Source organism: Amblyraja radiata, chromosome 2 (assembly GCF_010909765.2).
Source record: "Amblyraja radiata isolate CabotCenter1 chromosome 2, sAmbRad1.1.pri, whole genome shotgun sequence".
Classification (NCBI taxonomy): Eukaryota; Metazoa; Chordata; class Chondrichthyes; order Rajiformes; family Rajidae; genus Amblyraja; species Amblyraja radiata.
The window spans coordinates 148,025,908-148,047,034 of NC_045957.1; the positions used below are offsets into that span (position 1 = coordinate 148,025,908).

Consider the following 21,127-nt stretch of genomic DNA (forward strand, 5'->3'; position numbering starts at 1 on the left):
GGTAAATAAACAGTGTATCCTAGGATACTGTGGGGAAACTTGGGAAGAATTTGCAGAGCACAAGATAGACATATATGCATCATCAATAGCCATGGAATGAGGTGCTGGAAGACAGGAGGGAGGCTAATGTTCATAAGATCATAAGTGATAGGTGCAGAATTAGGCTATTCGGCCCATCAAATATTCTCTGCCGTTCAATCATGGCTGATCTATCTCTCCCTCCTAACCCCATTCTCCTGCCTTCTCCCCATAACCTCTGGCACCTGTTTACTAATCAAGAAATGTGCCTCTATTTAAGAAAGGTTGGAAGGACAAACGATGGCATGATATTGGTGGTGGTTAAGTTATTGGAGGGGATTCCGAGAGACAGAAGCTACATGTATTTGGAAAGGCATGGAATGATTTGGGATAATCAGCGTAGCTTTGTGTGTGTGAAATCCGTTCTCACAAATTTGGAACGAGTTGCCAGAGGAGATGATAGAAGTGTGTACAATTTTACTTCGGAGTCACGTGAGTGACTACGTGAAGAACCCGCTCAGTGCGCAGGCGCGGCATTACGCCAGCAGTGCAACAGCGGCTGCCACGGGAGTTAGGCTCTCCCGCTACAGAATGAACCGGACCGTCAGGTGAGTACCGTGAGGTACTTCTTTTACAGGTGAGCCTTTTTCTGCTTGTGTTTTTTACAGGCAGAGAAAAAGGCTCTGGAACAAAACTGTCCCCCGTTCAAGGAGGAACGTATTCCCGTCGGGGAGGGGGGCAGCAACAGGCGGTAGGAGCGTTACCCGGTGTTCCGTAATTCCCCGACACCGTGCCGAGGCCAGCCCGCTAGTACCTGAGCAGCGGGCTGGATGCATAGCCACTCGAGAGGCATCCGGCAGGTGTTCCCGATGTCGGACGGGACGTCTCTCCACCCGCACGGGGGGAGAGAGAGCCACTTGAGCCGCTGGAGCGGCTCACGGAGCAGGTGCCTGCGAGACGCGCTGCTTGAGGGGCGCTCTCGCTACTACAAGGCACAAAAGCTCTAGAAGAAGGCGGTAGGAACAATTACCGGGCGCTCCGCTATCCCCATCACCGCGCCGAGCCCAGTCCCGCTAGTGCCTGAACTGCGGGCTGGATGTCTAGCCATCCGAACAGGCATCCGGCCAGTGGCGTCCGATTCGTCGGACGGGGACATGTCTCCACCTAAATGGAGGAGAGACAGCCGCCTGAGCTGCATCCAACAGCAATTGGAGCAGCTCCAGCGAGATGCGCAGAAAGAGCGCTCTCGCGGATGGAGGTCAGGCACCCCCTCCACAGTGTTCTGTACACTGCCCTCTGCTCCCTCATTACTGGAGGCTAGCATTGGTGACCAGGGCTGGGCTGGTCTACAACAGGGGCAGTCGGACGAATTCGGGAGTATGCCAGGGGTGCAGGAACATGAAGAGCTGTTGGGTGTGATGGACCGCTTGTAGCAACCCCACGGGCTGGAGCACCGCTGGAACCAAGAATGGCGGCCAGCATCAACCATTACTGGAAAAGGTGCTCGCTGAGGTGCTGAAACAACACACAGCACCAGAAAACTGTGAGGCCCTCAAAGTAAAAAGTGTCAACAGCCAAATCTGGGGGCATGTGGGTCACACATCCGGACCCAAGAACTCAAGCTACAGCGGATCCTAAGGCTCCTGACGTCGGCCATCACAGCATTTGCTCGTTCCGTGGAGACCACGGAGATGGATACCTGCCAGCAGGATGTGCTGGCATTAATGTGTACCACACAATTTGAGATCAACAATCTCCGGAGGGAAACATAAGACCTGCCCTCAATCCCAAATTTGCTGGCTTGTGTAAAGCCCCAGCTGCGGAGACGGACTCTTTTGGGAAAGATTTCAATAAAAAACTGAAGGAGATGCAGGAAGCATCAAAAACCTTCGGCCTAATGAGGGCAGGCCCCGGGACGAGCAAACCAAGACCTCCGATACCCAAGCGGCAGCACCCCACGGCATCCACCAGTCGACGTCCACAATATGGGACTGGTGAACGCTTGGGGTCCGCACATTATCCCCAAAGATCTTTTAGATCAGGGCCCGCAGCGGACTCTCTGGAAAATGCGCCTCCCCCCCCCAAACATCGCCAGCACGTCAGAACAAAATCTTCAGGAAAATCGAAGAAACAGAATCGCCAATAACCATGGAGGTAGGTGGGTCTGGTCCCTACCAGCATATAGAGAATAAGGGTGCTTTATTAACAGGGGGGAGATTACACTTGTTTAAAGAAGCATGGGGTATGGTCACGAGTGACAAGTATATACTCAACAGCATTAGTGGATATAAAATACAATTCATGTCAGAAAAAACGCCGCCAGTTCAACAATGGCCCCAAAGGGTATTTCTCCCTCCGTCAAAGAGAAACGTGAGGGACAAGCTGAACTGGTGAGGCTTAACCAAAGGGGGTCATCGAAAAGACCAAACATGAACCTTTGGAATTTGTATCGAATATATTCACTAAAACCAAAAAAGATGGTGGCTGTCGCATCATCATTGACTTAACATCACTAAACAAATTTGTTAAGTATATACATTTCAAAATGGAGACATATGTTACTGCCAAACAACTGAATTCCAAAGGACACTTCATGGCAAGCATTTATCTTAAAGATGCTTACTATCTAGTACCCATATACAAGGATCATCGCAGATACCTAAAATTTATCTGGATGGTACAAAGCATTGCCCTATGGGCTAACTTCAGCCCAAGATTATTCACCAAAATATTGAACCCAGCCATGGCAATACTAAGAAAACAAAAACATATTGTCATGGCATATCTGGATGATATTCTGATAGTAGGGAAAACGATGGAATTGGCTGTGGCAGCAGTATCAGCTACAAAACAGCTCCTCGAAACTCTGGGGTTCGTCCTACATCCAGATAAATCTAAGTTGAAGCCATCCACTATCATGGACTACCTGGGCTTCACAATTAACTCAGTCCATATGACTGTTACCTTGCCAAAGGCAAAAATGGTTGAATTAGCACAATCATGCAACAAATTAAGGGTCAACGAGCGACCAACTATTCGACAAGTAGCAAGAGTAATTGGGGAAATGGTAGCAGCATTTCCAGGCTACACAATTCGGACCTTTGCACTATCAAAAAATTTACAGAGAGCAAAGGTACGGGCAATAAAACGACATACAGGTCACTATGATCGTGTCATGAACTTACCCACTGAAGCAATATCAGAGCTACAGTGGTGGGCAGAAAACGTTTGGCATAGTTTCAGCCCTATCTTTATCACTAACCCTACTTTAGTTATTCAAACAGATGCCAGTGCTCAAGGCTGGGGAGCGACTAACTCCATATCCAGCACAAGTGGTAGATGGACTAACCTAGAGTCATCATTACTACTTACACTGGGCATTAACTATCTAGGGATGTTGGGCGCCTTTTATGGTTTAAAAGCATAGGTATCTAATATGCAGCACTTGCATGTTCGGTTACAAATTGATAAATACTACGGTGATGGCTTATATTAACCATATGGGTGGCATAAAATCATTATCATGCGACAAATTGGTCAACATGATTTGGCAATGGTGTGTTGAAAGACATATTTGGCTATCAGCTACTTACCTACCAGGTAAGCTAAACACCCATGCCATAAGAAAATTAAACGCCTGGGTTGCAAGTTTGAACAGACCTTACCTGGAACTGGGATTGTCCAAACAAACCATCACCACCATGTCGGCATCCCTTCGAACATCCACCAAGAGGCAGTACTTAACCAGCATCAAAAAAGGGAGAAGTACTGCCAGGAAACAGGGACAACATACGCAACAGCTACAGCCACCAACATACTGGAGTTCCTGGCCTATCTACACCACGATGTAGGGATCAGCTACAGTGCCATCAACACAGCGCAGAGTGCTCTTTCTGCTTATCTCAAACCAGCGCCAGGACAACAGGCGATGGGATCCCATCCACTGTTGGTAAAACTGATGAAGGGCATTTACAATATCAAGCCCTAAGCCCAGGTATACCCATATTTGGGATATCAGTGTGGTCCTGACATATCTCAGGGAATGGCCACCAGCCAGATCCCCCGGCCTCGAGCAAGCTACACTAAAGACGCTCATGTTGATGGCACTTGTATCCGCTCAGAGGGTCCAGTCACTACACCTATTGCGACTGGACAACATGATCACAGCTCCAGACCAGATCTGTCGTTATCCAGCGACTGGTCAAACAGAGCAGACCAGGAACACCTAATCCAGTCGTGGCTTACCCACCAGAACCACGGTTATGTGCCATGACCCACCTACTATCCTACATAGACACAACCAGAATATTCGAGGGAGATGAAAAGCCTTGTGGGTCAGTCACAAAAACCTTATGGTGGGGTACGAGCCAAACCATTGCGAGATGGCTCAAGCAGGTGCTAGAAACTGCTGGGATAAACACTAACATGTACAAATTTTATTCCAGCAGGGCAGCATCCATGTCGACGGCTAAAGAATGGACATGCCTATAGACCACATCCTGGCTACAGCAGGATGGTGGGAAGGGAAAAGACCGTTCAGAAATGTTATAATAGGCCGTTGGCAAAACCTGGTTTATTTGCAGTAAAGATTTACGAACTGCAAATATTTAATTTAAGCCCAGGGGAGCAACTTAATTCTTTGTTGTTATTGTTTAAAAAATACCATTGTGTTTTTCTACATATAGACTCATTGGTTCATTACGATAACACTTCCTCCCTCAAGAACTTCGGCAGTGAGTGAAATGAAACTGTTACACGGTTTGAAATCACAGAGCTTTGAAATCTTCACGTAGTCACTCACGTGACTCCGAAGTAAAATAGTAAGATTAAACGAGAACTTACCAGTTTGAAGTTTGATCTGTATTTTATGAGGAGTTACGATGAGGGTATTTCGTGCCCTCCGCACCCACCCTCATTATATGGATCAAACTAATAAATTGATGTCTCCTTATCTTTACTATGTTTACTTCAAAATAACTGTGTCTATCTGTGATTCCACACCGCTGCTTGGAAGTATGCCGCGCCTGCGCACTGAGCGGGTTCTTCACGTAATACCCTCATCGTAACTCCTCATAAAATACAGATCAAACTTCAAACTGGTAAGTTCTCGTTTAATCTTACTATTATATAGTACATGGATAGGAAAGGTTTAGAGGGATATGGGCCAGGCATAAGCAAGTGGATAGATCTAGCTCGGTTAGGCAAGCTGTCTATGCTGTATAGCTCTATGACTATGTGAGGAAGGATCTGGACAAAGTTCTTAATGAATACTTTGTGGCTTTTTTCACACCAAAAAGGGAGGAAGTCAGCTATTGTTAAGGAGGAAGAATGTGAAAAGCTGAATGGGTTGAACATGGTAAAACAAGCATTATTAAAGGATTTTGAATTTTTTAAAGTGGAAACATTTCCCAGGCTGTTTTTTTTTTTTAAAGCAAGGGAGGAATGAATGGCTTGTGGAAATTGTGGAGAACTGTAACTTGCAGGGTGCATATCAAGAATTTGGGACACACTTTCTTGACACAATAGGCCTCCTGTATTGGACATTTTCTGTGAATCTGTGAACCCAGAATTTCCATTATGTCTGCCATTAGTAGAGATGATAAAATGAACGGTACAGGTTTTTGAGCAGCTACCTCACAATTCCATTGACCGAGGTCCAATCCTGACCTCTGGTGCTAGCCTTGTAGAGATTTACACATTCTCTCTGAAACTACCATTGAAACTACCATCGAAACATGAAAACATTTCATGTTTTAGTGCATCAGTGTGAACACAGAACGCTGTCACAGCTGCAAAAATAATCAAAGTTAGCAGCACCAGGGAAAACAATGAGCTGAGTTAAAGGGAAAATCAGACAACAGAAAGTAGGAAATGCAGACAGTGATGCAGATGAATAGAAATAGAAATGGCAAGTAAAGACAGGAGCGAAGAAACTTGGAAATAAAAGAAAATAAATGGTTAGAAACCAGCAAGAAAACAAAATAAAGAATTGATTAGGATAAGATAACTACAAAGTAAAGTGCTGAATTAAACGAGGTGTAAATGGTGTGTTCAATGGAATCCCAAGTGAAATAAATGCAATGTGTCTACTTTAAATACAATGGAAGAATTGGCTAAGAGATTTAACAATTCTTCCACAAAATTTTAAAGCCATTTAATCATTCAAGATACATTTGATAATTACTGTGCAAGCCTTTAACCCACCAATTCTCAAGAAAATGTCAACTCAAAATGGGATTTCCAAAGTCATCAAATATTTCATTCTAAATGATCACCCCACAGATATTGAAGAGGCATTGTTGAAGATATGTAAAAGTAAGAACAATTCTGAAACACATTCTGAATCACCAGAGTCATCTTATTCTAACAGGGTCCTGACACCACGTCCAGGTCGGATGTTTGTGGAGTCATGTTCTAAAGTTCCAGCCCTATGTGTATTGATCACAGTGAAAGAAGCACAAGGAACACAATATCAACTCGTTTGTTTGCATTGGGTTTATTTGGTAAAATATAATTAATAATTGAACATTTGTAAACCATGACAACAAGAATGGCAGATAAAATTCACGATTAAATGTTATCACTATTTGTAACTGTTACATTTTTCCTTTATTGCCCACCGAAGGAAAGATATTTTTGATATTTGTTATTGTTATTTAAATGAAATCATGTCCATCTCTTATCCTCATATTTACAATGTCACTACAGTTAGCAAGAGAAAAGTACTTGAGCAGGGTTACATATTACATAACAATTTGACTTCATGCTTAATCTGCTACTGACAGATTATCTGGGCATTTTCAATGCTTACAGTAGTTTAATGTAAGTTTTCTTATACCGCAGGTTCACAGGACACTTTAAGATATTTACATTATATACAGAACAGAGCACATATGACAGGAACAGGCCCTTCAGCTCACAATGATTGTGCCAACTTGATTCCAAAACCAACTCTTAACTGCCTACACATAGTCCAGATCCCTCCATTCCCTGCACATCTATTTGCCTAGCCAAAGGCCTTTAAAATGCCACATCCTATCTGCCTCCACCACCACCCCAACAGTATTCTCCAGGCACTCACCATCCTCTGTGTAAAATATTTCACCTGCACATTTCCGTTGAACTTTGCACCTCTCAGCTTAAAGTTATGCTCTTTAATATGGCATTTTCATCCTGGGAAAAAGATTCTGACTGCAAACCTTACCTATGCCTCTCATCATTTGATGTACTTGGGACACACTTTCATGACACAATAGGCCTCCTGTATTGGACATTTTCTGTGAATCTGTGAATCCAGAATTTCCATTATGTCTGCCATTAGTAGAGATGATAAAATGAACGGTACAGGTTTTTGAGCAGCTACCTCACAATTCCATTGACCGAGGTCCAATCCTGACCTCTGGTGCTAGCCTTGTAGAAGTTTACACATTCTCTCTGAAACTACCATTGAAACTACAATCAAAACATAAAAACATTTCATGTTTTAGTGCATCAGTGTGAACACAGAACGAAGAAAGTCACAGTTTAAGGATAAGAGGGAAATCTTTTAGGACTGAGATGAGAAAAACATTTTTCACACAGAGAGTGGTGAATCTGTGGAATTCTCTGCCACAGAAGGTAGTTGAGGCCAGTTCATTGGCTATATTTAATAGGGAGTTAGATGTGGCCCTTGTGGCTAAAGGGATCAGGGGGTATGGAGAGAAGGCAGATACAGGATACTGAGTTGGATGATCAGCCATGATCATATTGAATGGCGGTGCAGGCTCGAAGGGCCGAATGGCCTACTCCCGCACCTATTTTCTATGCTTCTATGTGCTTCTATCAAGTCTCCTCTCGACTGCTGGCTTTCCAGAGAAAACAATCCAACTCTGTCTACCCTTTCCCTGCAGTTAACATCCCCTAATCCAGCCATCATTCTGGTAAAATTGCACAATTGGAGGAATTGTCAGAGTGGGGCCCAGCGCAAATTGAAGGAACAGCACCTCATATTTCGCTTGGGTAGCTTACATCCCAGCGGTATGAACACTGACTTCTCCAATTTCAAGTAGCCCTTGCTTTCCCTCTCTCCCCATCCCCTCCCCCTTCCCAGTCTTACTGCCTCCAACTTCATTTTAGCTCTGTACCGCCCCCCACTCCCCTGACATCAGTCTGAAGAAGTGTCTCGACCCGAAACATCACCCATTCCTTCTCTCCAGAGATGCTGCCTGTCCCGCTGAGTTACTCCAGCATTTTGTGTCAATCATTCTGATAAACCTCCTTTGAATCCTTTCCAAAGCCTCCACACCCTTCCTGTAATGGGGTGACTGCATGCAATACTCCAAATAAGGCCTAACCAAAGTCCATCTTGACTTCCTGACTTACACTCAATGCTCTGACCAATGAAGGCAAACATATCATATGCCTTATTTACCACTCAATCTACCTGTATTGCCACTTTCAGGTAGTAATGGACTTTGACCCTTTATTTGGGCTTTAAGCCATAACAACTTTAATAACCTGTTCAAACGTTTATTGAAATATTTCTGCTCCAATTTCTGCTCCAATGTGCCACATCAAAACCTCAGACTATTATCTAAATGGTGGCCGACTAGGAAAAGGGGAGATGCAGCGAGACCTGGGTGTCATGGTACACCAGTCATTGAAAGTGGGCATGCAGGTGCAGCAGGCAGTGAAGAAAGCGAATGGTATGTTAGCTTTCATAGCAAAAGGATTTGAGTATAGGAGCAGGGAGGTTCTACTGCAGTTGTACAGGGTCTTGGTGAGACCACACCTGGAGTATTGCGTACAGTTTTGGTCTCCAAATCTGAGGAAGGACATTATTGCCATAGAGGGAGTGCAGAGAAGGTTCACCAGACTGATTCCTGGGATGTCAGGACTGTCTTATGAAGAAAGACTGGATAGACTTGGTTTATACTCTCTAGAATTTAGGAGATTGAGAGGGGATCTTATAGAAACTTACAAAATTCTTAAGGGGTTGGACAGGCTAGATGCAGGAAGATTGCTCCCGATGTTGGGGAAGTCCAGGACAAGGGGTCACAGCTTAAGGATAAGGGGGAAATCCTTTAAAACCGAGATGAGAAGAACTTTTTTCACACAGAGAGTGGTGAATCTCTGGAACTCCCTGCCACAGAGGGTAGTCGAGGCCAGTTCATTGGCTATATTTAAGAGGGAGTTAGATGTGGCCCTTGTGGCTAAGGGGATCAGAGGGTATGGAGAGAAGGCAGGTACGGGATACTGAGTTGGATGATCAGCCATGATCATATTGAATGGTGGTGCAGGCTCGAAGGGCCGAATGGCCTACTCCTGCACCTAATTTCTATGTTTCTATGTTTCTATATGACAAAAACTCAACTAATTTAGAGAAGAGAGATCAGGGTCTTCCACACAGTGAAGGCCAAATCCATTATGCAGATCATTTCAACAGCAATAAAGGCAAGGGCTCAGGAGTATGCTCTTGAGATGGCCAAAGGGATGTTATGCTGTCTCGGCAAAACTAAATCGAAGAAAGTAATAGGTTAAAGAGAGATTTCAAGAATATTGAAACATGAAAGGAATCTTCTCACTGAGTGGAGGTATATCCAATATCCCTATCGAGCAGCAGAAGGACCACCGTCATTGAAACGACATGATACATTTTTAGCAACAAAAAAGCTTTTCACTGTACGTCAATAAACTAAACTAAATTAAACTAAGGTCAATTTTCTTTCTGGAGTACTGAGAATTCCTGACTGATACTGAGTTGCTTTTATACTTTTCGATTTGGGTTGGGACCCTTCTTCAGACCTTCTTCAGACTCAAGAAGACTTTAACCAGAAGAAGGGTCCCAGACCCGAGACATTACCCATCCATCTGCTCCGGAGATGCCGCCTGACCCGTTTACTCCAGCATTTTGTGTACTATCTCCAATATAAGTTGGTGATTGAAATAATTTTTTTTGTGACATTTTAGAGTGGCGTTATGGTTACATCAGATCACTTTTCATTCAAAGAATGCATTGCAGTAGATCAGAAAGTAGGGTCACATATTGATTTCTATCTGATTATCAGCAAGGGAACATCATTCCAGCATTGTACAAAACACCTATTAGATTCCCCAAGCCAACTACCAACGTGTCCTTTTTCCTTCTGGAATTCCTACACACTGCAAACCCACATGGTTTCAGGAGCGGTAGAAACAGCTGCTGAAATACCTATGCTGAACACATCATTTTTGAAACCTGTCAATACAATACCAATACAATACCATTTATTGTCATTTGAGCCTCAGTGAGGCTCAAACGAAATTCCGTTTCCACAGCCATACAAACAAAGACAATTCCTAGACATACACACAATTTAATTCACACAAACATCCATCACAGTGAACCCACTGTGATGGAAGGCAAAGTCTTTTCTCTCCCCTGTTCTCCATTTCTCTCCCGATGTCCAAGCTCCAGGCGGGTGATGATTAATCCCACGGCCATTTTAGGCCGCGCGGGGCGATTTACGGCCCCGCTCCCGGTCTAAAAGTCACAATGTTGGAGCCCCCGGCGGGCGCTGGAATGTCCCACGGCCATGAAGCCGTGCCGGGCGATGTACGTCCCCGCTCCGGGTCGTTCCAACCCCGCGACACGGGCTGGAGAGGTCGCGTTGCGGGAGCTCCGGGAAGCGGTCCCTCCCCCCGGACCCGCGAGCTCCCGATGTCCCAGTCCACCGGACCTGCGGCTGCGTTGCTGGAGCCTCCGAGCCCCAGGAGTCGAGTCGCAGCAGCGAGTCACCACCGCTCCCCACGCTCCGAGGCCGGCCAGCCCCACGATGGTGAGTAGTCCGCAGCTCCGCAGTCTCCCGAGCCCCCGGGTCGTTCAGGTTGGAGGCCGCTCCACGGTGCTAGGCCCCAACGACAACGAGACCCGACAGGGAAAAGGTCGGGTCTCCCGGACAGGGAAGAGATTTTAAACCGTTTCCCCCTCTCCCGCCCCCCACATATACACATTTAAAACCAGTATTAAAAAAACACCAACACTACATTTAACTAGACAAAAAATAAAAAAAAGACAGACAGGCTGTAGGGGCCGCTGCAACGGGTGAGTCGTGCCGCCAATTATCAGCATCTATCCCTTCACAGATTGCTCCACATGCATCAGTGCAGAGGCAAAATTGTCCATTGGGAGAATAGTAGCATGTGGGATTTTAATTGAAGAAAGCCAACAGTTGTAAAAAGGATAAGTTTTAATCTACAATTTGAGAGGGAGAAAGGTAAATGGGAGATGTCAGTATTACAGTTGAACAAAGGCCATGAGGGAGGAGCTGGTCAAAGTTCACTGGAAAGATACCCTAGTAGGGACGACAGTGGAACAACAATGGCAGGTATTTCTGGGAATAATACGGAAGGTGCAGGATCAGTTCATTCCAAAGAGGACCTGCCGTTAGGGTTATGCGTCGCTAAGTTGCGTCCACGAGCTCCGACGTTCCCGCTACGTTCATTCTAGGTGATTACCACGAGTTTGATTTGTTTTTAACTCGGGATCACTCGTGGGTGGACTCGCACCGTGAGACAGGGGTTTAAGGGTTTGGGCACACTAGAAGCAGGAAATATGTTCCCGATGTTGGGGGAGTCCAGAACTAGGGGCCACAGTTTAAGAATAAGGAGTAAGCCATTTAGAATGGAGATGACAAAATACTTTTTCACACCAAGAGTTGTGAGTCTGTGGAATTCTCTGCCTCGGAGAGCGGTGGAGGCCGGTTCACTGGATGCTTTCAAGAGAGAGTTAGATAGGGTTCTTAAAGGTAGCGGAGTCAAGGGATATCTGGAGAAGGCAGGAACGGGCTACTGATTGTGGATGATCAGCCATGATCACATTGAATGGCGGTGCTGGCTCGAAGGGCCGAATGGCCTACTCCTACACCTATTGTCTATTGTCTATTGAAGCACAAAGCCTTTTCTTACATATCTTTTGTTATGAACAAACTTATTTGTCTTCTTCAGTGTCCTGCTAACAATGAGCAGCAAAGCATTTAATTGGACTATTAGGGATGGTACACCGTATATAAGGTTTTGGTGAGGACCTCCATCCATTCATTGGTCACAACCTTTGAACCTCCATCCAATTTTCCATGGACCATACATCAGGCCAAATGCCTGCAATACCACACCAAGCTCTTCTAAAGCCGCATAGTATTGCCACTTCAAACGTTTTTGCATTAGCACCAAAAATACCCACTAATTGACACCCTTCCCTCTTACCACCCAGGGAACCTAACCAGTTTAGTTTATGTGTACCGAGGTACACCAAAAAGCTTTTAGAAACATAGAATAGAAAATAGGTGCAGGCATAGGCCATTCGGCCCTTCAAGCCAGCACCTCCATTCAATATGATCATGGCTGATCATCCTAAATCAGTACCCCATTCCTGCTGTCTCCCCATATCCCTTGATTCCGTTAGCCCTAAGAGCTATATCTATCTCTCTCATGAATACATCCAGTGAATTGGCCCCCACTGCCTTCTGTGGCAGATTCACAACTCTCTGGGTGAAAAGTTTTTCCTCATCTCAGTCCTAAATGGCCTACCCCTTATTCTTAAACTGCGACCCCTGGTTCTGGACTACCCCAACATCGGGAACATTTTTCCTGTATCTAGTCTGTCCAAGCCCTGAAGAATTTTATGTTTCCATAAGATATCCTCTCATCCTTCTAAATTCCATTGAATATAAGTGTTTAAGAAGGAACTGCAGATGCTGGAAAATCGAAGGTACACAAAAATGCTGGAGAAACTCAGCGGGGTGCAGCAACATCTATGGAGTGAAGGAAATAGGCAATGTTTCGGGCCCGAAACGTCGCCTATTTCCTTCGCTCCATAGATGCTGCTGCACCCGCTGAGTTTCTCCAGCATTTTTGTGTCCCTTCCATTGAATATAAGCCCAGTTGATCCATTCTTTTGTCGCATGCTAACCAGTCAGCAGAAAGACAGTACATGATTACAATCGACCCATCCACGGGTACAGCCACAAGTCTATATATATGATAAAGGGAATAATGTTTAGTGCAAGATAGTCCAGTAAAGTCAGATTAAAGCTAGTCTGAGGATCTACAACGAGGTAGATAGTAGATCAGAACACTCTCTAGTTGTTGATAGAATGGTTCAGTTGTCTAATAATAGCTGGGAAGAAACTGTCCCCAAATCTGGAGGTGTGTGTTTTCACACTTCTATACCTCTTGCCTGATGGTAGAGGGTAGAAGAGGGAGTGTCCGGAGTGGGACTCATCTTTGATTATGCTGCTGGCCTTGCCGAGGCAGCACAAGGTCTTGAGTACATCAGGACATGGGTGAACGTTCCACTGTGTTTGCCTTTTCCAATCCAAACAGGTTGAAGCACTGAATTCAGAAGAAGTGAATTATATTCTTGCTATATCCACCTGAAGTCATGCAATCTTGGTGTTGTCAGGCAATTTCTTCCACCTGTCAGCAGAGAATATACTTTCCTTGAATGTCCATGCTATTCTCAATGTCATAACCAGCAAAATGTTGTTGAATTTGTGGCAATATTCTTGCGTTTACTGTCCATCTACCAGTCTTCCTTTGTAGAGGAAGCTTCAGAATCCATCCAGTGTAATGTCTGAAATGTGCCTTTAAGTACCCAAGCTGAATATCTTGTATTCTGCTATCTCACCTCCACTGACGGACCGGTTAGAAAATGCAAAGCTAATGTGTCGATGAATTAGATGAGTTAAGTTTGCTCCAACAAATGCACTTCAAAAATTGTCGGGACGTCTACCCACTGTGCATGTGTTGAGAAGTTTAAATTCCCCTGAGTGGATTGAAATTATTCATACAATCCGGAGTCTCTCCATCAGTGAGGCAGCTACTCAGCCGTGCATGGTAAAAAATATAATCTTGTTTCTGTAGTCACAGGTTTGGTGACATTTTGATGGGATGCAGGCATTTTGTATTAATCTAAACCAAACTAAATAGGTGCAGGATTTTCAGCAGGTATAAAATACATCTCTAATATTATAATAGATCGATTTAGCTTGGCTTTCATTTCTCGCCTATTGCCAAGTTTACGGCAACCATTGAACCGGCTCCTGTATGGACCTATCCCAGATTTATGACATGTTTGCTTTAAATTCACCTGTTCAATCAATTATTCTCAAGAATTCGAATGCCACCAGGTGAAATGCTTTTCACATAAGATGCGTTATATTTACATCAGGAAACTTGACATTTTATAAAGCTGTTCCAAGGCAAATAGATGATCAGTTATTATTTTGCAGATTCCACCGGCCAGCCAGGTGTATCTGACGTCAGCCTTCCCCCACCTGACAGCGATCCAACTGCTTGTTCTCGGAGGGAGCTGACTGTCCTGCCCCGGGCAGAGCTATGCAGGCCGCTGCTCACAGCAGAAGCATCAGGGATTGTGTCAACGGATTACACCAGCAGTGTCAATGGGAACAAATCTAACAAGCTGGGAACTGTAGATTCTGGCAGATCTTCAAGTGATGAGGCCAAACCATCTGGGATGGCAACTGGCAGGAATGGAAAATTCAAGCTTCTGGATAAGATTTGGCATGAGTTCCAGGAGACGATATGGCAGAGCACGAAACACCAGCCTACAGATCCCCACAAAGGTATTTACATAACACATCTCTCTATGCACCTCACTTTTATTCTTTGTTTCTTATTTTACTTACAAGTTCCAGTACCCCCCCCCCCCCCTCTTGTGTCTTCCTTATTCTTTTTAAGGGTTCCACCCAAAGGAGCATAATCCATCTCCCGCCTGTGAAAAAATGGTGACAGTTACCAGTTGCTCTCTATGGTTCAGCAACAGGAAGCACTGTTGAAATGAGCCGAGCAAAGAAACAGACTGTTGGGCATTAGGCATGAGCTGAGTCAGCCAAAATTTGTAGTATGCAGCAGAAAACACCTGGAGGAACTCAGCAAGTCAAACAACACTTAGTTTATTAGAGTCATGGAGTCAAAGAGTGATACAGCATGGAAACATGCCCCTTGGCCCGACTTGCCCACAACGGGCAACAAACCCCAGCTGCACGAGTCCCACCTGCCCACGGCTGGCCCATATCCCTCCAAACCTGTCCTATCCATGTACCTGTCTAACTGTTTCTTAAACGTTGGGATAGTCCCTGCCTCAACTACCTCCATTGGCAACTTGTTCCATACACCCGATTTATACCTCTCATAGAAACATAGAAAATAGGTGCAGGAGTAGGCCATTCGGCCCTTCGAGCCTGCACCGCCATTCAATATGATCATGGCTGATCATCCAACTCAGTATCCTGTACCTGCCTTCTCTCCATACCCCCTGATCCCTTTAGCCACAAGGGCCACATCTAACTCCCTCTTAAATATAGCCAATGAACTGGCCTCAACTACCTTCTGTGGTAGAGAATTCCACAGATTCACCACTCTCTGTGTGGGAAATGTTAGGCAGCTGGAAACGCAGGGCTGATCTTAATCTGTCTTGCCCCTTGGAATTATTTATGTTTCAATATGGTCGCCTCTCAGTCTCTCAGTTTGCTCTCTCAATAATGTTGATCTCTAAAGGAAAGCCTTTGAGTACGCCCCTATCTGTATGCACCAAATCTGTGCAGATGTCTCAAAGTCAGAGTAAAGCAGTCCACACCAGCTTTAAATCTTTCAACCTGGAGCTCGCATAGTAGTTTAAATCTGACCACTTTTGAAAGGATGCATATGTAACTTATATATGCCCATTCATAATGTACATGGGTTGTCAGGAGGATGACTATCCCTCTGTTGTCATTCCTCCCTCGCTCAGACACCAGGCCACGTGTTAATCCTGATTTTGAATTTTGACCCAGTTCTCGTCAAAGCATAACATTGATCCAGATTTCATCCGTCTGTTAACTGAAATGTCGTTTTGTGCTTTGATTTTCCAGAAGTTGTACAGCTGAGTGACAGAAATGGTAGTTCACTGGCTCAGAGTTCATCACTGTTTGACAAACCGAAACAGCAAGCATTTCAGATGTTGCATCAGAGCAGACAAGTTAGCCCTCAGCCCGATGAGCTGGACAGTGAGGAAGAAATAGAGCAGCAGCCAAAATGGCACGGTGTGACTGATGTTCTTGAAGCCTACCACGAATACCTTGAAGGTAAGATGAAAGAAGACGCCAAATTAAGCAACTTGACCAACCATATCCAATTGGGCAACATATACAGGGTTGGGTGCATTTCTGTGGACATTGTTTTGAAATACAGCACGCAAACAGGCCCTTCGGCCCACCGAGTCCGCACCGACCAGCAATCCCCACACTATCGTACACATACTAGGGACAATTTACATTTGCACCAAGCCTATTAACCTACAAACCTGCACGTCTTTGGAGTGTGGGAGGAAACCGAAGATCTCATAGAAAACCCACGGGGAGAACGTGCAAACTCTGTACGGACAGCACCCATAGTCAGGATCGAACCCGGGTTTCCGGCGCTGTAAGTGCTATAAGGCAGCAACTCTACTGCTGCTGCTGCCTGGCACATTGTGGTGGAATAGAATTGTCAGCGTCAAATTAGGTTCACTCTAACTCACAAAAGTGAAGTGAGGCGGTCTGAAAATAATATTGGGTCACATAACACCTGCTCAAATGCTTGGATGATCCAGGTGAGCGTCCACGTGTAAACTGGAAATCAGAATGTAATGATTTTAAATATAAATGGTCAGAATGAATTTATCACTCATGCTCCACATTTTCTAAACCTGGGCTTTTTACAATAGACACCTGGCGTGCATTCAGACAACAAAATCTAAAAAGATGTTTGGTGTTTGGAATGCTCCTTATGCTTATCCCTTACTCAAACTCCACGTTGGAAGTTGTGAAAGTGACTAGGGCTGAGCCACGTCACTTCCACAACTCCCAACATGGATGACTCATCCTGGGATCTATGGATTGTGCCTTCTGATAACCCAATTTTTACCATCTGTTAGGCTTGTATGACACAGAATATAGAAGAGCGCAGGAACAGGCCCGATGGGCCACAATGTTTGTGCCAAGCATGATGCCAAGTAAAAATAATTTTATCTGTCTGTACATGATCCATATCCATCCATTCCCTGCACTCCATGTGCCTACCTAAAAGCCTCCTAAACAGCAGTATCTGCCTCCACCGCCACCACAGGCAATGTGTTCCAGGCCCCCACCACACTCTGTGTAAAAACCTGGCTTGCACATCTCCAATAAACTTTCCACCTCTTAGCGAACAGCTATGCCCTCTAGTCTTGTACATTTCAACCCTAGGAAAAAGGTTCTGACTGTCTACCCTATCTATGCCTCTCATAATTTTATATACGTCTATCAAGTCTCCCCTCAATCCGATATTCCAGAGAAAATAATCCAAGTGAATCTAACCTCCCCATGCAGCTGAAACCCTCTAATCCAAGAAGCATTCTGGGAAACCACTGCATCCTCTCCATAGCCTCCACATTCTTCATGTCATAGGGTGACCAGAACTGCACAGAGCACTCTAAATGCAGCCTAACCAAAGTTGTATAGAGCTGCATTCACGTTCTTTTAGGGCCCCTGATTCATGGTTTCCACCGAATAATTCACTGGAATTTAGAAGGATAAGAGGGGATCTTATAGAAACATATAACATTCTTAAGGGATTGGACAGGCTAGATGTAGGAAAAATGTTCCCGATGTTGGGGGAGTCCAGAACCATGGGTCACAGTTTACGAATAAGGGGTAGGCCATTTAGGACTGAGAAGAGGAAAAGCTTTTTCATCCAAAGAGTTGTGAATCTGTGGAATTCTCTGCCACAGAAGGCAGTGGAAGCCAAGTCTCAAGAGAGAGTTAGATATAGCTCACAGGACTAACGGAATCAAAGGATATGGGGAAAAAGCAGGAACGTGGTACTGATTTTGGATAATCAGCCATGATCTTATTGGATGGCGGTGCTGGCTCGAAGGGCCGAATGGCCTACTCCTGCACCTATTTTCTATGTTTCTAATACTGCTAGGAAATCATCCCCCATTGCTTTCCTTAAGCATGCTGAAGAGTGATCAAATGATGCTGCACATCACTTTCTTATATCAATGTAATGAATTCCAGAGGCAGTGTACGACTCAATGGTATTACTATATAATGTGTTTTGTTTAATAACAGGTCACGTATCTTTCTGAGCATTAATTTTAACAGAGAACCAGAGAACATAGGTTCAAGGTAAAGGGGAAAAGATTTAATAGGAATCTGAGAGGTAACTTTTTCACACAAAGGGTGGTGGTTGCATGGAACGAGCTGCTAAAGGAGGTAGATGAAGCTGGGACTGTCCCAACTTTTAAGAAACAGTTAGACAGGTACATGGATAGGACAAGTTTGGAGGGATATGGACCAAACACAGGCAGGTGGGACTAGTGTAGCTGGGACATGTTGTCCGCGCTGGGCAAGTTGGGCTGAAGGGTCTGTTTCCACACTCTATCACTCTATAACAGATTTAATTTCCTGTCTGATTGCAAATTCTCAGTAGTTTTGCTTCGAAACTTAACAGATATTTCTGAGCAAGAGGAGTGGACAAAAATCCAAGTGCTATACTTTAAGGATACAATCTGCACAGGTTCATACATATTGTGGAGGATCACCAAGAAAAAGATTTTAAAATAATACTTAGTCCCTGTCACCATCATAGATCTGTTTTTCATTCTGGCTATAAATGAAGTTCCATATGTTTGATCCCCAAGTTGAAGTGGAAATAATTTATAAACCCTTTTTGACAGGCATGAAATACCAGATATTTTCAAAATGTGTCCTCTTAGGATGAGTGGTGTTAGCCCGTAAATGAAGCAAGAAACCAACTAACCTGTTCATTCCTTCAATTTGACAGTAACTGAAAGAATAGAAACATAGACATAGAAAATAGGAGTAGGCCATTCGGCCTTTCAAGCCTGCACCGCCATTCAATATGATCATGGCTGATCATCCAATTCAGTATCCTGTACCTGCCTTCTCTCCATACCCCCTGATCCCTTTAGCCACAAGGGCCACATCTAACTCCCTCTTAACTATAGCCAATGAACTGGCCTCAACTACTTTCTGTGGCAGAGAATTCCAGAGATTCATCACTCTCTGTGTGAAAAATGTTTTTCTCATCTCGGTCCTAAAAGATTTCCCCCTTATCCTTAAACTGTGACTACTTGTTCTGGACTTCACCAACATCGGGAACAATCTTCCTGCATCTAGCCTGTCCAACCCCTTAAGAATTTTGTAAGTTTCTATAAGATCCCCCCTCAATTTTCTATTGAATGATAAGCAGTGTCAAAATGCCAAGGCTTTTGTTGAGGAACAAAAAGAACTTATGTGTAACAAAATGCTAATTCATCTAATCTTTAAATGGTTACGTGAGCTCAGTGAGACAGCCTGCAGAAATAGGAGCATGATTAATCGCATTCAAAGCACTTAAGTATTGCGGCAGAAGTCGACTTTTCTGTTTCCTATTATGCCAATATTCCATAGGGGGTGAAGTAGCTACGTATTTAAAATACCCGAGAAGAGTAACATTTAACCTCTTGAAATCCTACTTCTTCTTCTCTCTTCCTCTCTCTTCCTCTCTCATCCTCTCCCTTCTCTCCTCTGGCTGGAATGCCTGCAGTAGGCTGACACGGTTCAGGTGGCCAAATCTTATGGGGAGCATGGTAGCGCAGCAGTAGAGTTGCTGCCTTATAGCGCTAGAGACATAGAAACATAGAAACATAGAAATTAGGTGCAGGAGTAGGCCATTCGGCCCTTCGAGCCTGCACCGCCATTCAATATGATCATGGCTGATCATTCAACTCAGTATCCCGTACCTGCCTTCTCTCCATACCCTCTGATCCCCTTAGCCACAAGGGCCACATCTAACTCCCTCTTAAATATAGCCAATGAACTGGCCTCGACTACCCTCTGTGGCAGGGAGTTCCAGAGATTCACCACTCTCTGTGTGAAAAAAGTTCTTCTCATCTCGGTTTTAAAGGATTTCCCCCTTATCCTTAAGCTGTGACCCCTTGTCCTGGACTTCCCCAACATCGGGAGCAATCTTCCTGCATCTAGCCTGTCCAACCCCTTAAGAATTTTATAAGTTTCTATAAGATCCCCTCTCAATCTCCTAAATTCTAGAGAGTATAAACCAAGTCTATCCAGTCTTTCTTCATAAGACAGACCTGACATCCCAGGAATCAGTCTGGTGAACCTTCTCCGCACTCCCTCTATGGCAATAATGTCCTTCCTCAGATTTGGAGACCAAAACTGTACGCAATACTCCAGGTGTGGTCTCACCAAGACCCTGTACAACTGCAGTAGAACCTCCCTGCTCCTATACTCAAATCCTTTTGCTATGAAAGCTAACATACCATTCGCTTTGGTACACAAAATTGCTGGAGGAACTCAGCGGGTGCAGCAGCATCTTCACTGCCTGCTGCACCTGCATGCTTACTTTCAATGACTGGTGAACCATGACACCCAGGTCTCGCTGCATCTCCCCTTTTCCTAGTCGGCCACCATTTAGATAATATTCTGCTTTCCTGTTTTGCCACCAAAATGGATAACCTCACATTTATCCACATTAAACTGCATTTGCAGTACCTGGGTTCTGCAGATGCAGAACCTGGGTTCGATCCTGACTACGGGCACTGTCTGCACGGAATTTGTATGGTCTCCCCGTGATCATGTGGGTTTTCCCCAGGTACTCCGGACATACAGGTTTGTAGGCTAATTGGCTTCGGTAAAACGTGTAAATTGTTCCTAGTGTGTTGGATAGCGTTAGTGTATGAGAAGCACTGGTCGGCATGCACTTAGTGGGCCAAAGGGCCTGTTTTCACTCTGCATCTCTCAACTAAACTAAACCAATATCAGCTAATTAGACCCAGCTGTTCCCAGTGATGCTGGGGCTTGGCCTCTCCTGGCCAGTCAGCCAGTGATGGGGATCAGGGCAGCATCCAAGGGAGGGGGCTACTGATGAGGGGGCGTTTGCTTCATCTAATGCTGTAACAATGGATGCTTTACGCTTTCTCTTTGGTGCCAAGGACCTCAAGCTTCAACAACACTTGAATCCAAACACTGGATGTCTGTCCCTCTTCATTTCCTCATGGCCCTATCTCTCTTCACCATCTCTTCTGATTGGTCTGCCTGAATGA

The 21,127-nt window shown here is 44.7% G+C and overlaps 1 protein-coding gene across 2 annotated transcripts in view; it reads left to right on the plus strand.

Moving 5' to 3' along the window:
• LOC116970348 (genetic suppressor element 1-like) overlaps positions 1–21,127 on the plus strand; it is a 170,355-nt gene that overhangs the window by 140,767 nt on the left and 8,461 nt on the right. The window contains exons 12-14 of one of the 2 annotated variants that reach the window (XM_033017016.1): positions 6,301–6,408; positions 14,268–14,621; positions 15,909–16,121. In XM_033017016.1, the coding sequence (XP_032872907.1) occupies positions 6,301–6,408; positions 14,268–14,621; positions 15,909–16,121 (675 nt within the window). The remainder of the gene's footprint in view (positions 1–6,300; positions 6,409–14,267; positions 14,622–15,908; positions 16,122–21,127) is intronic. The other variant, XM_033017021.1, reaches the window with a different exon arrangement.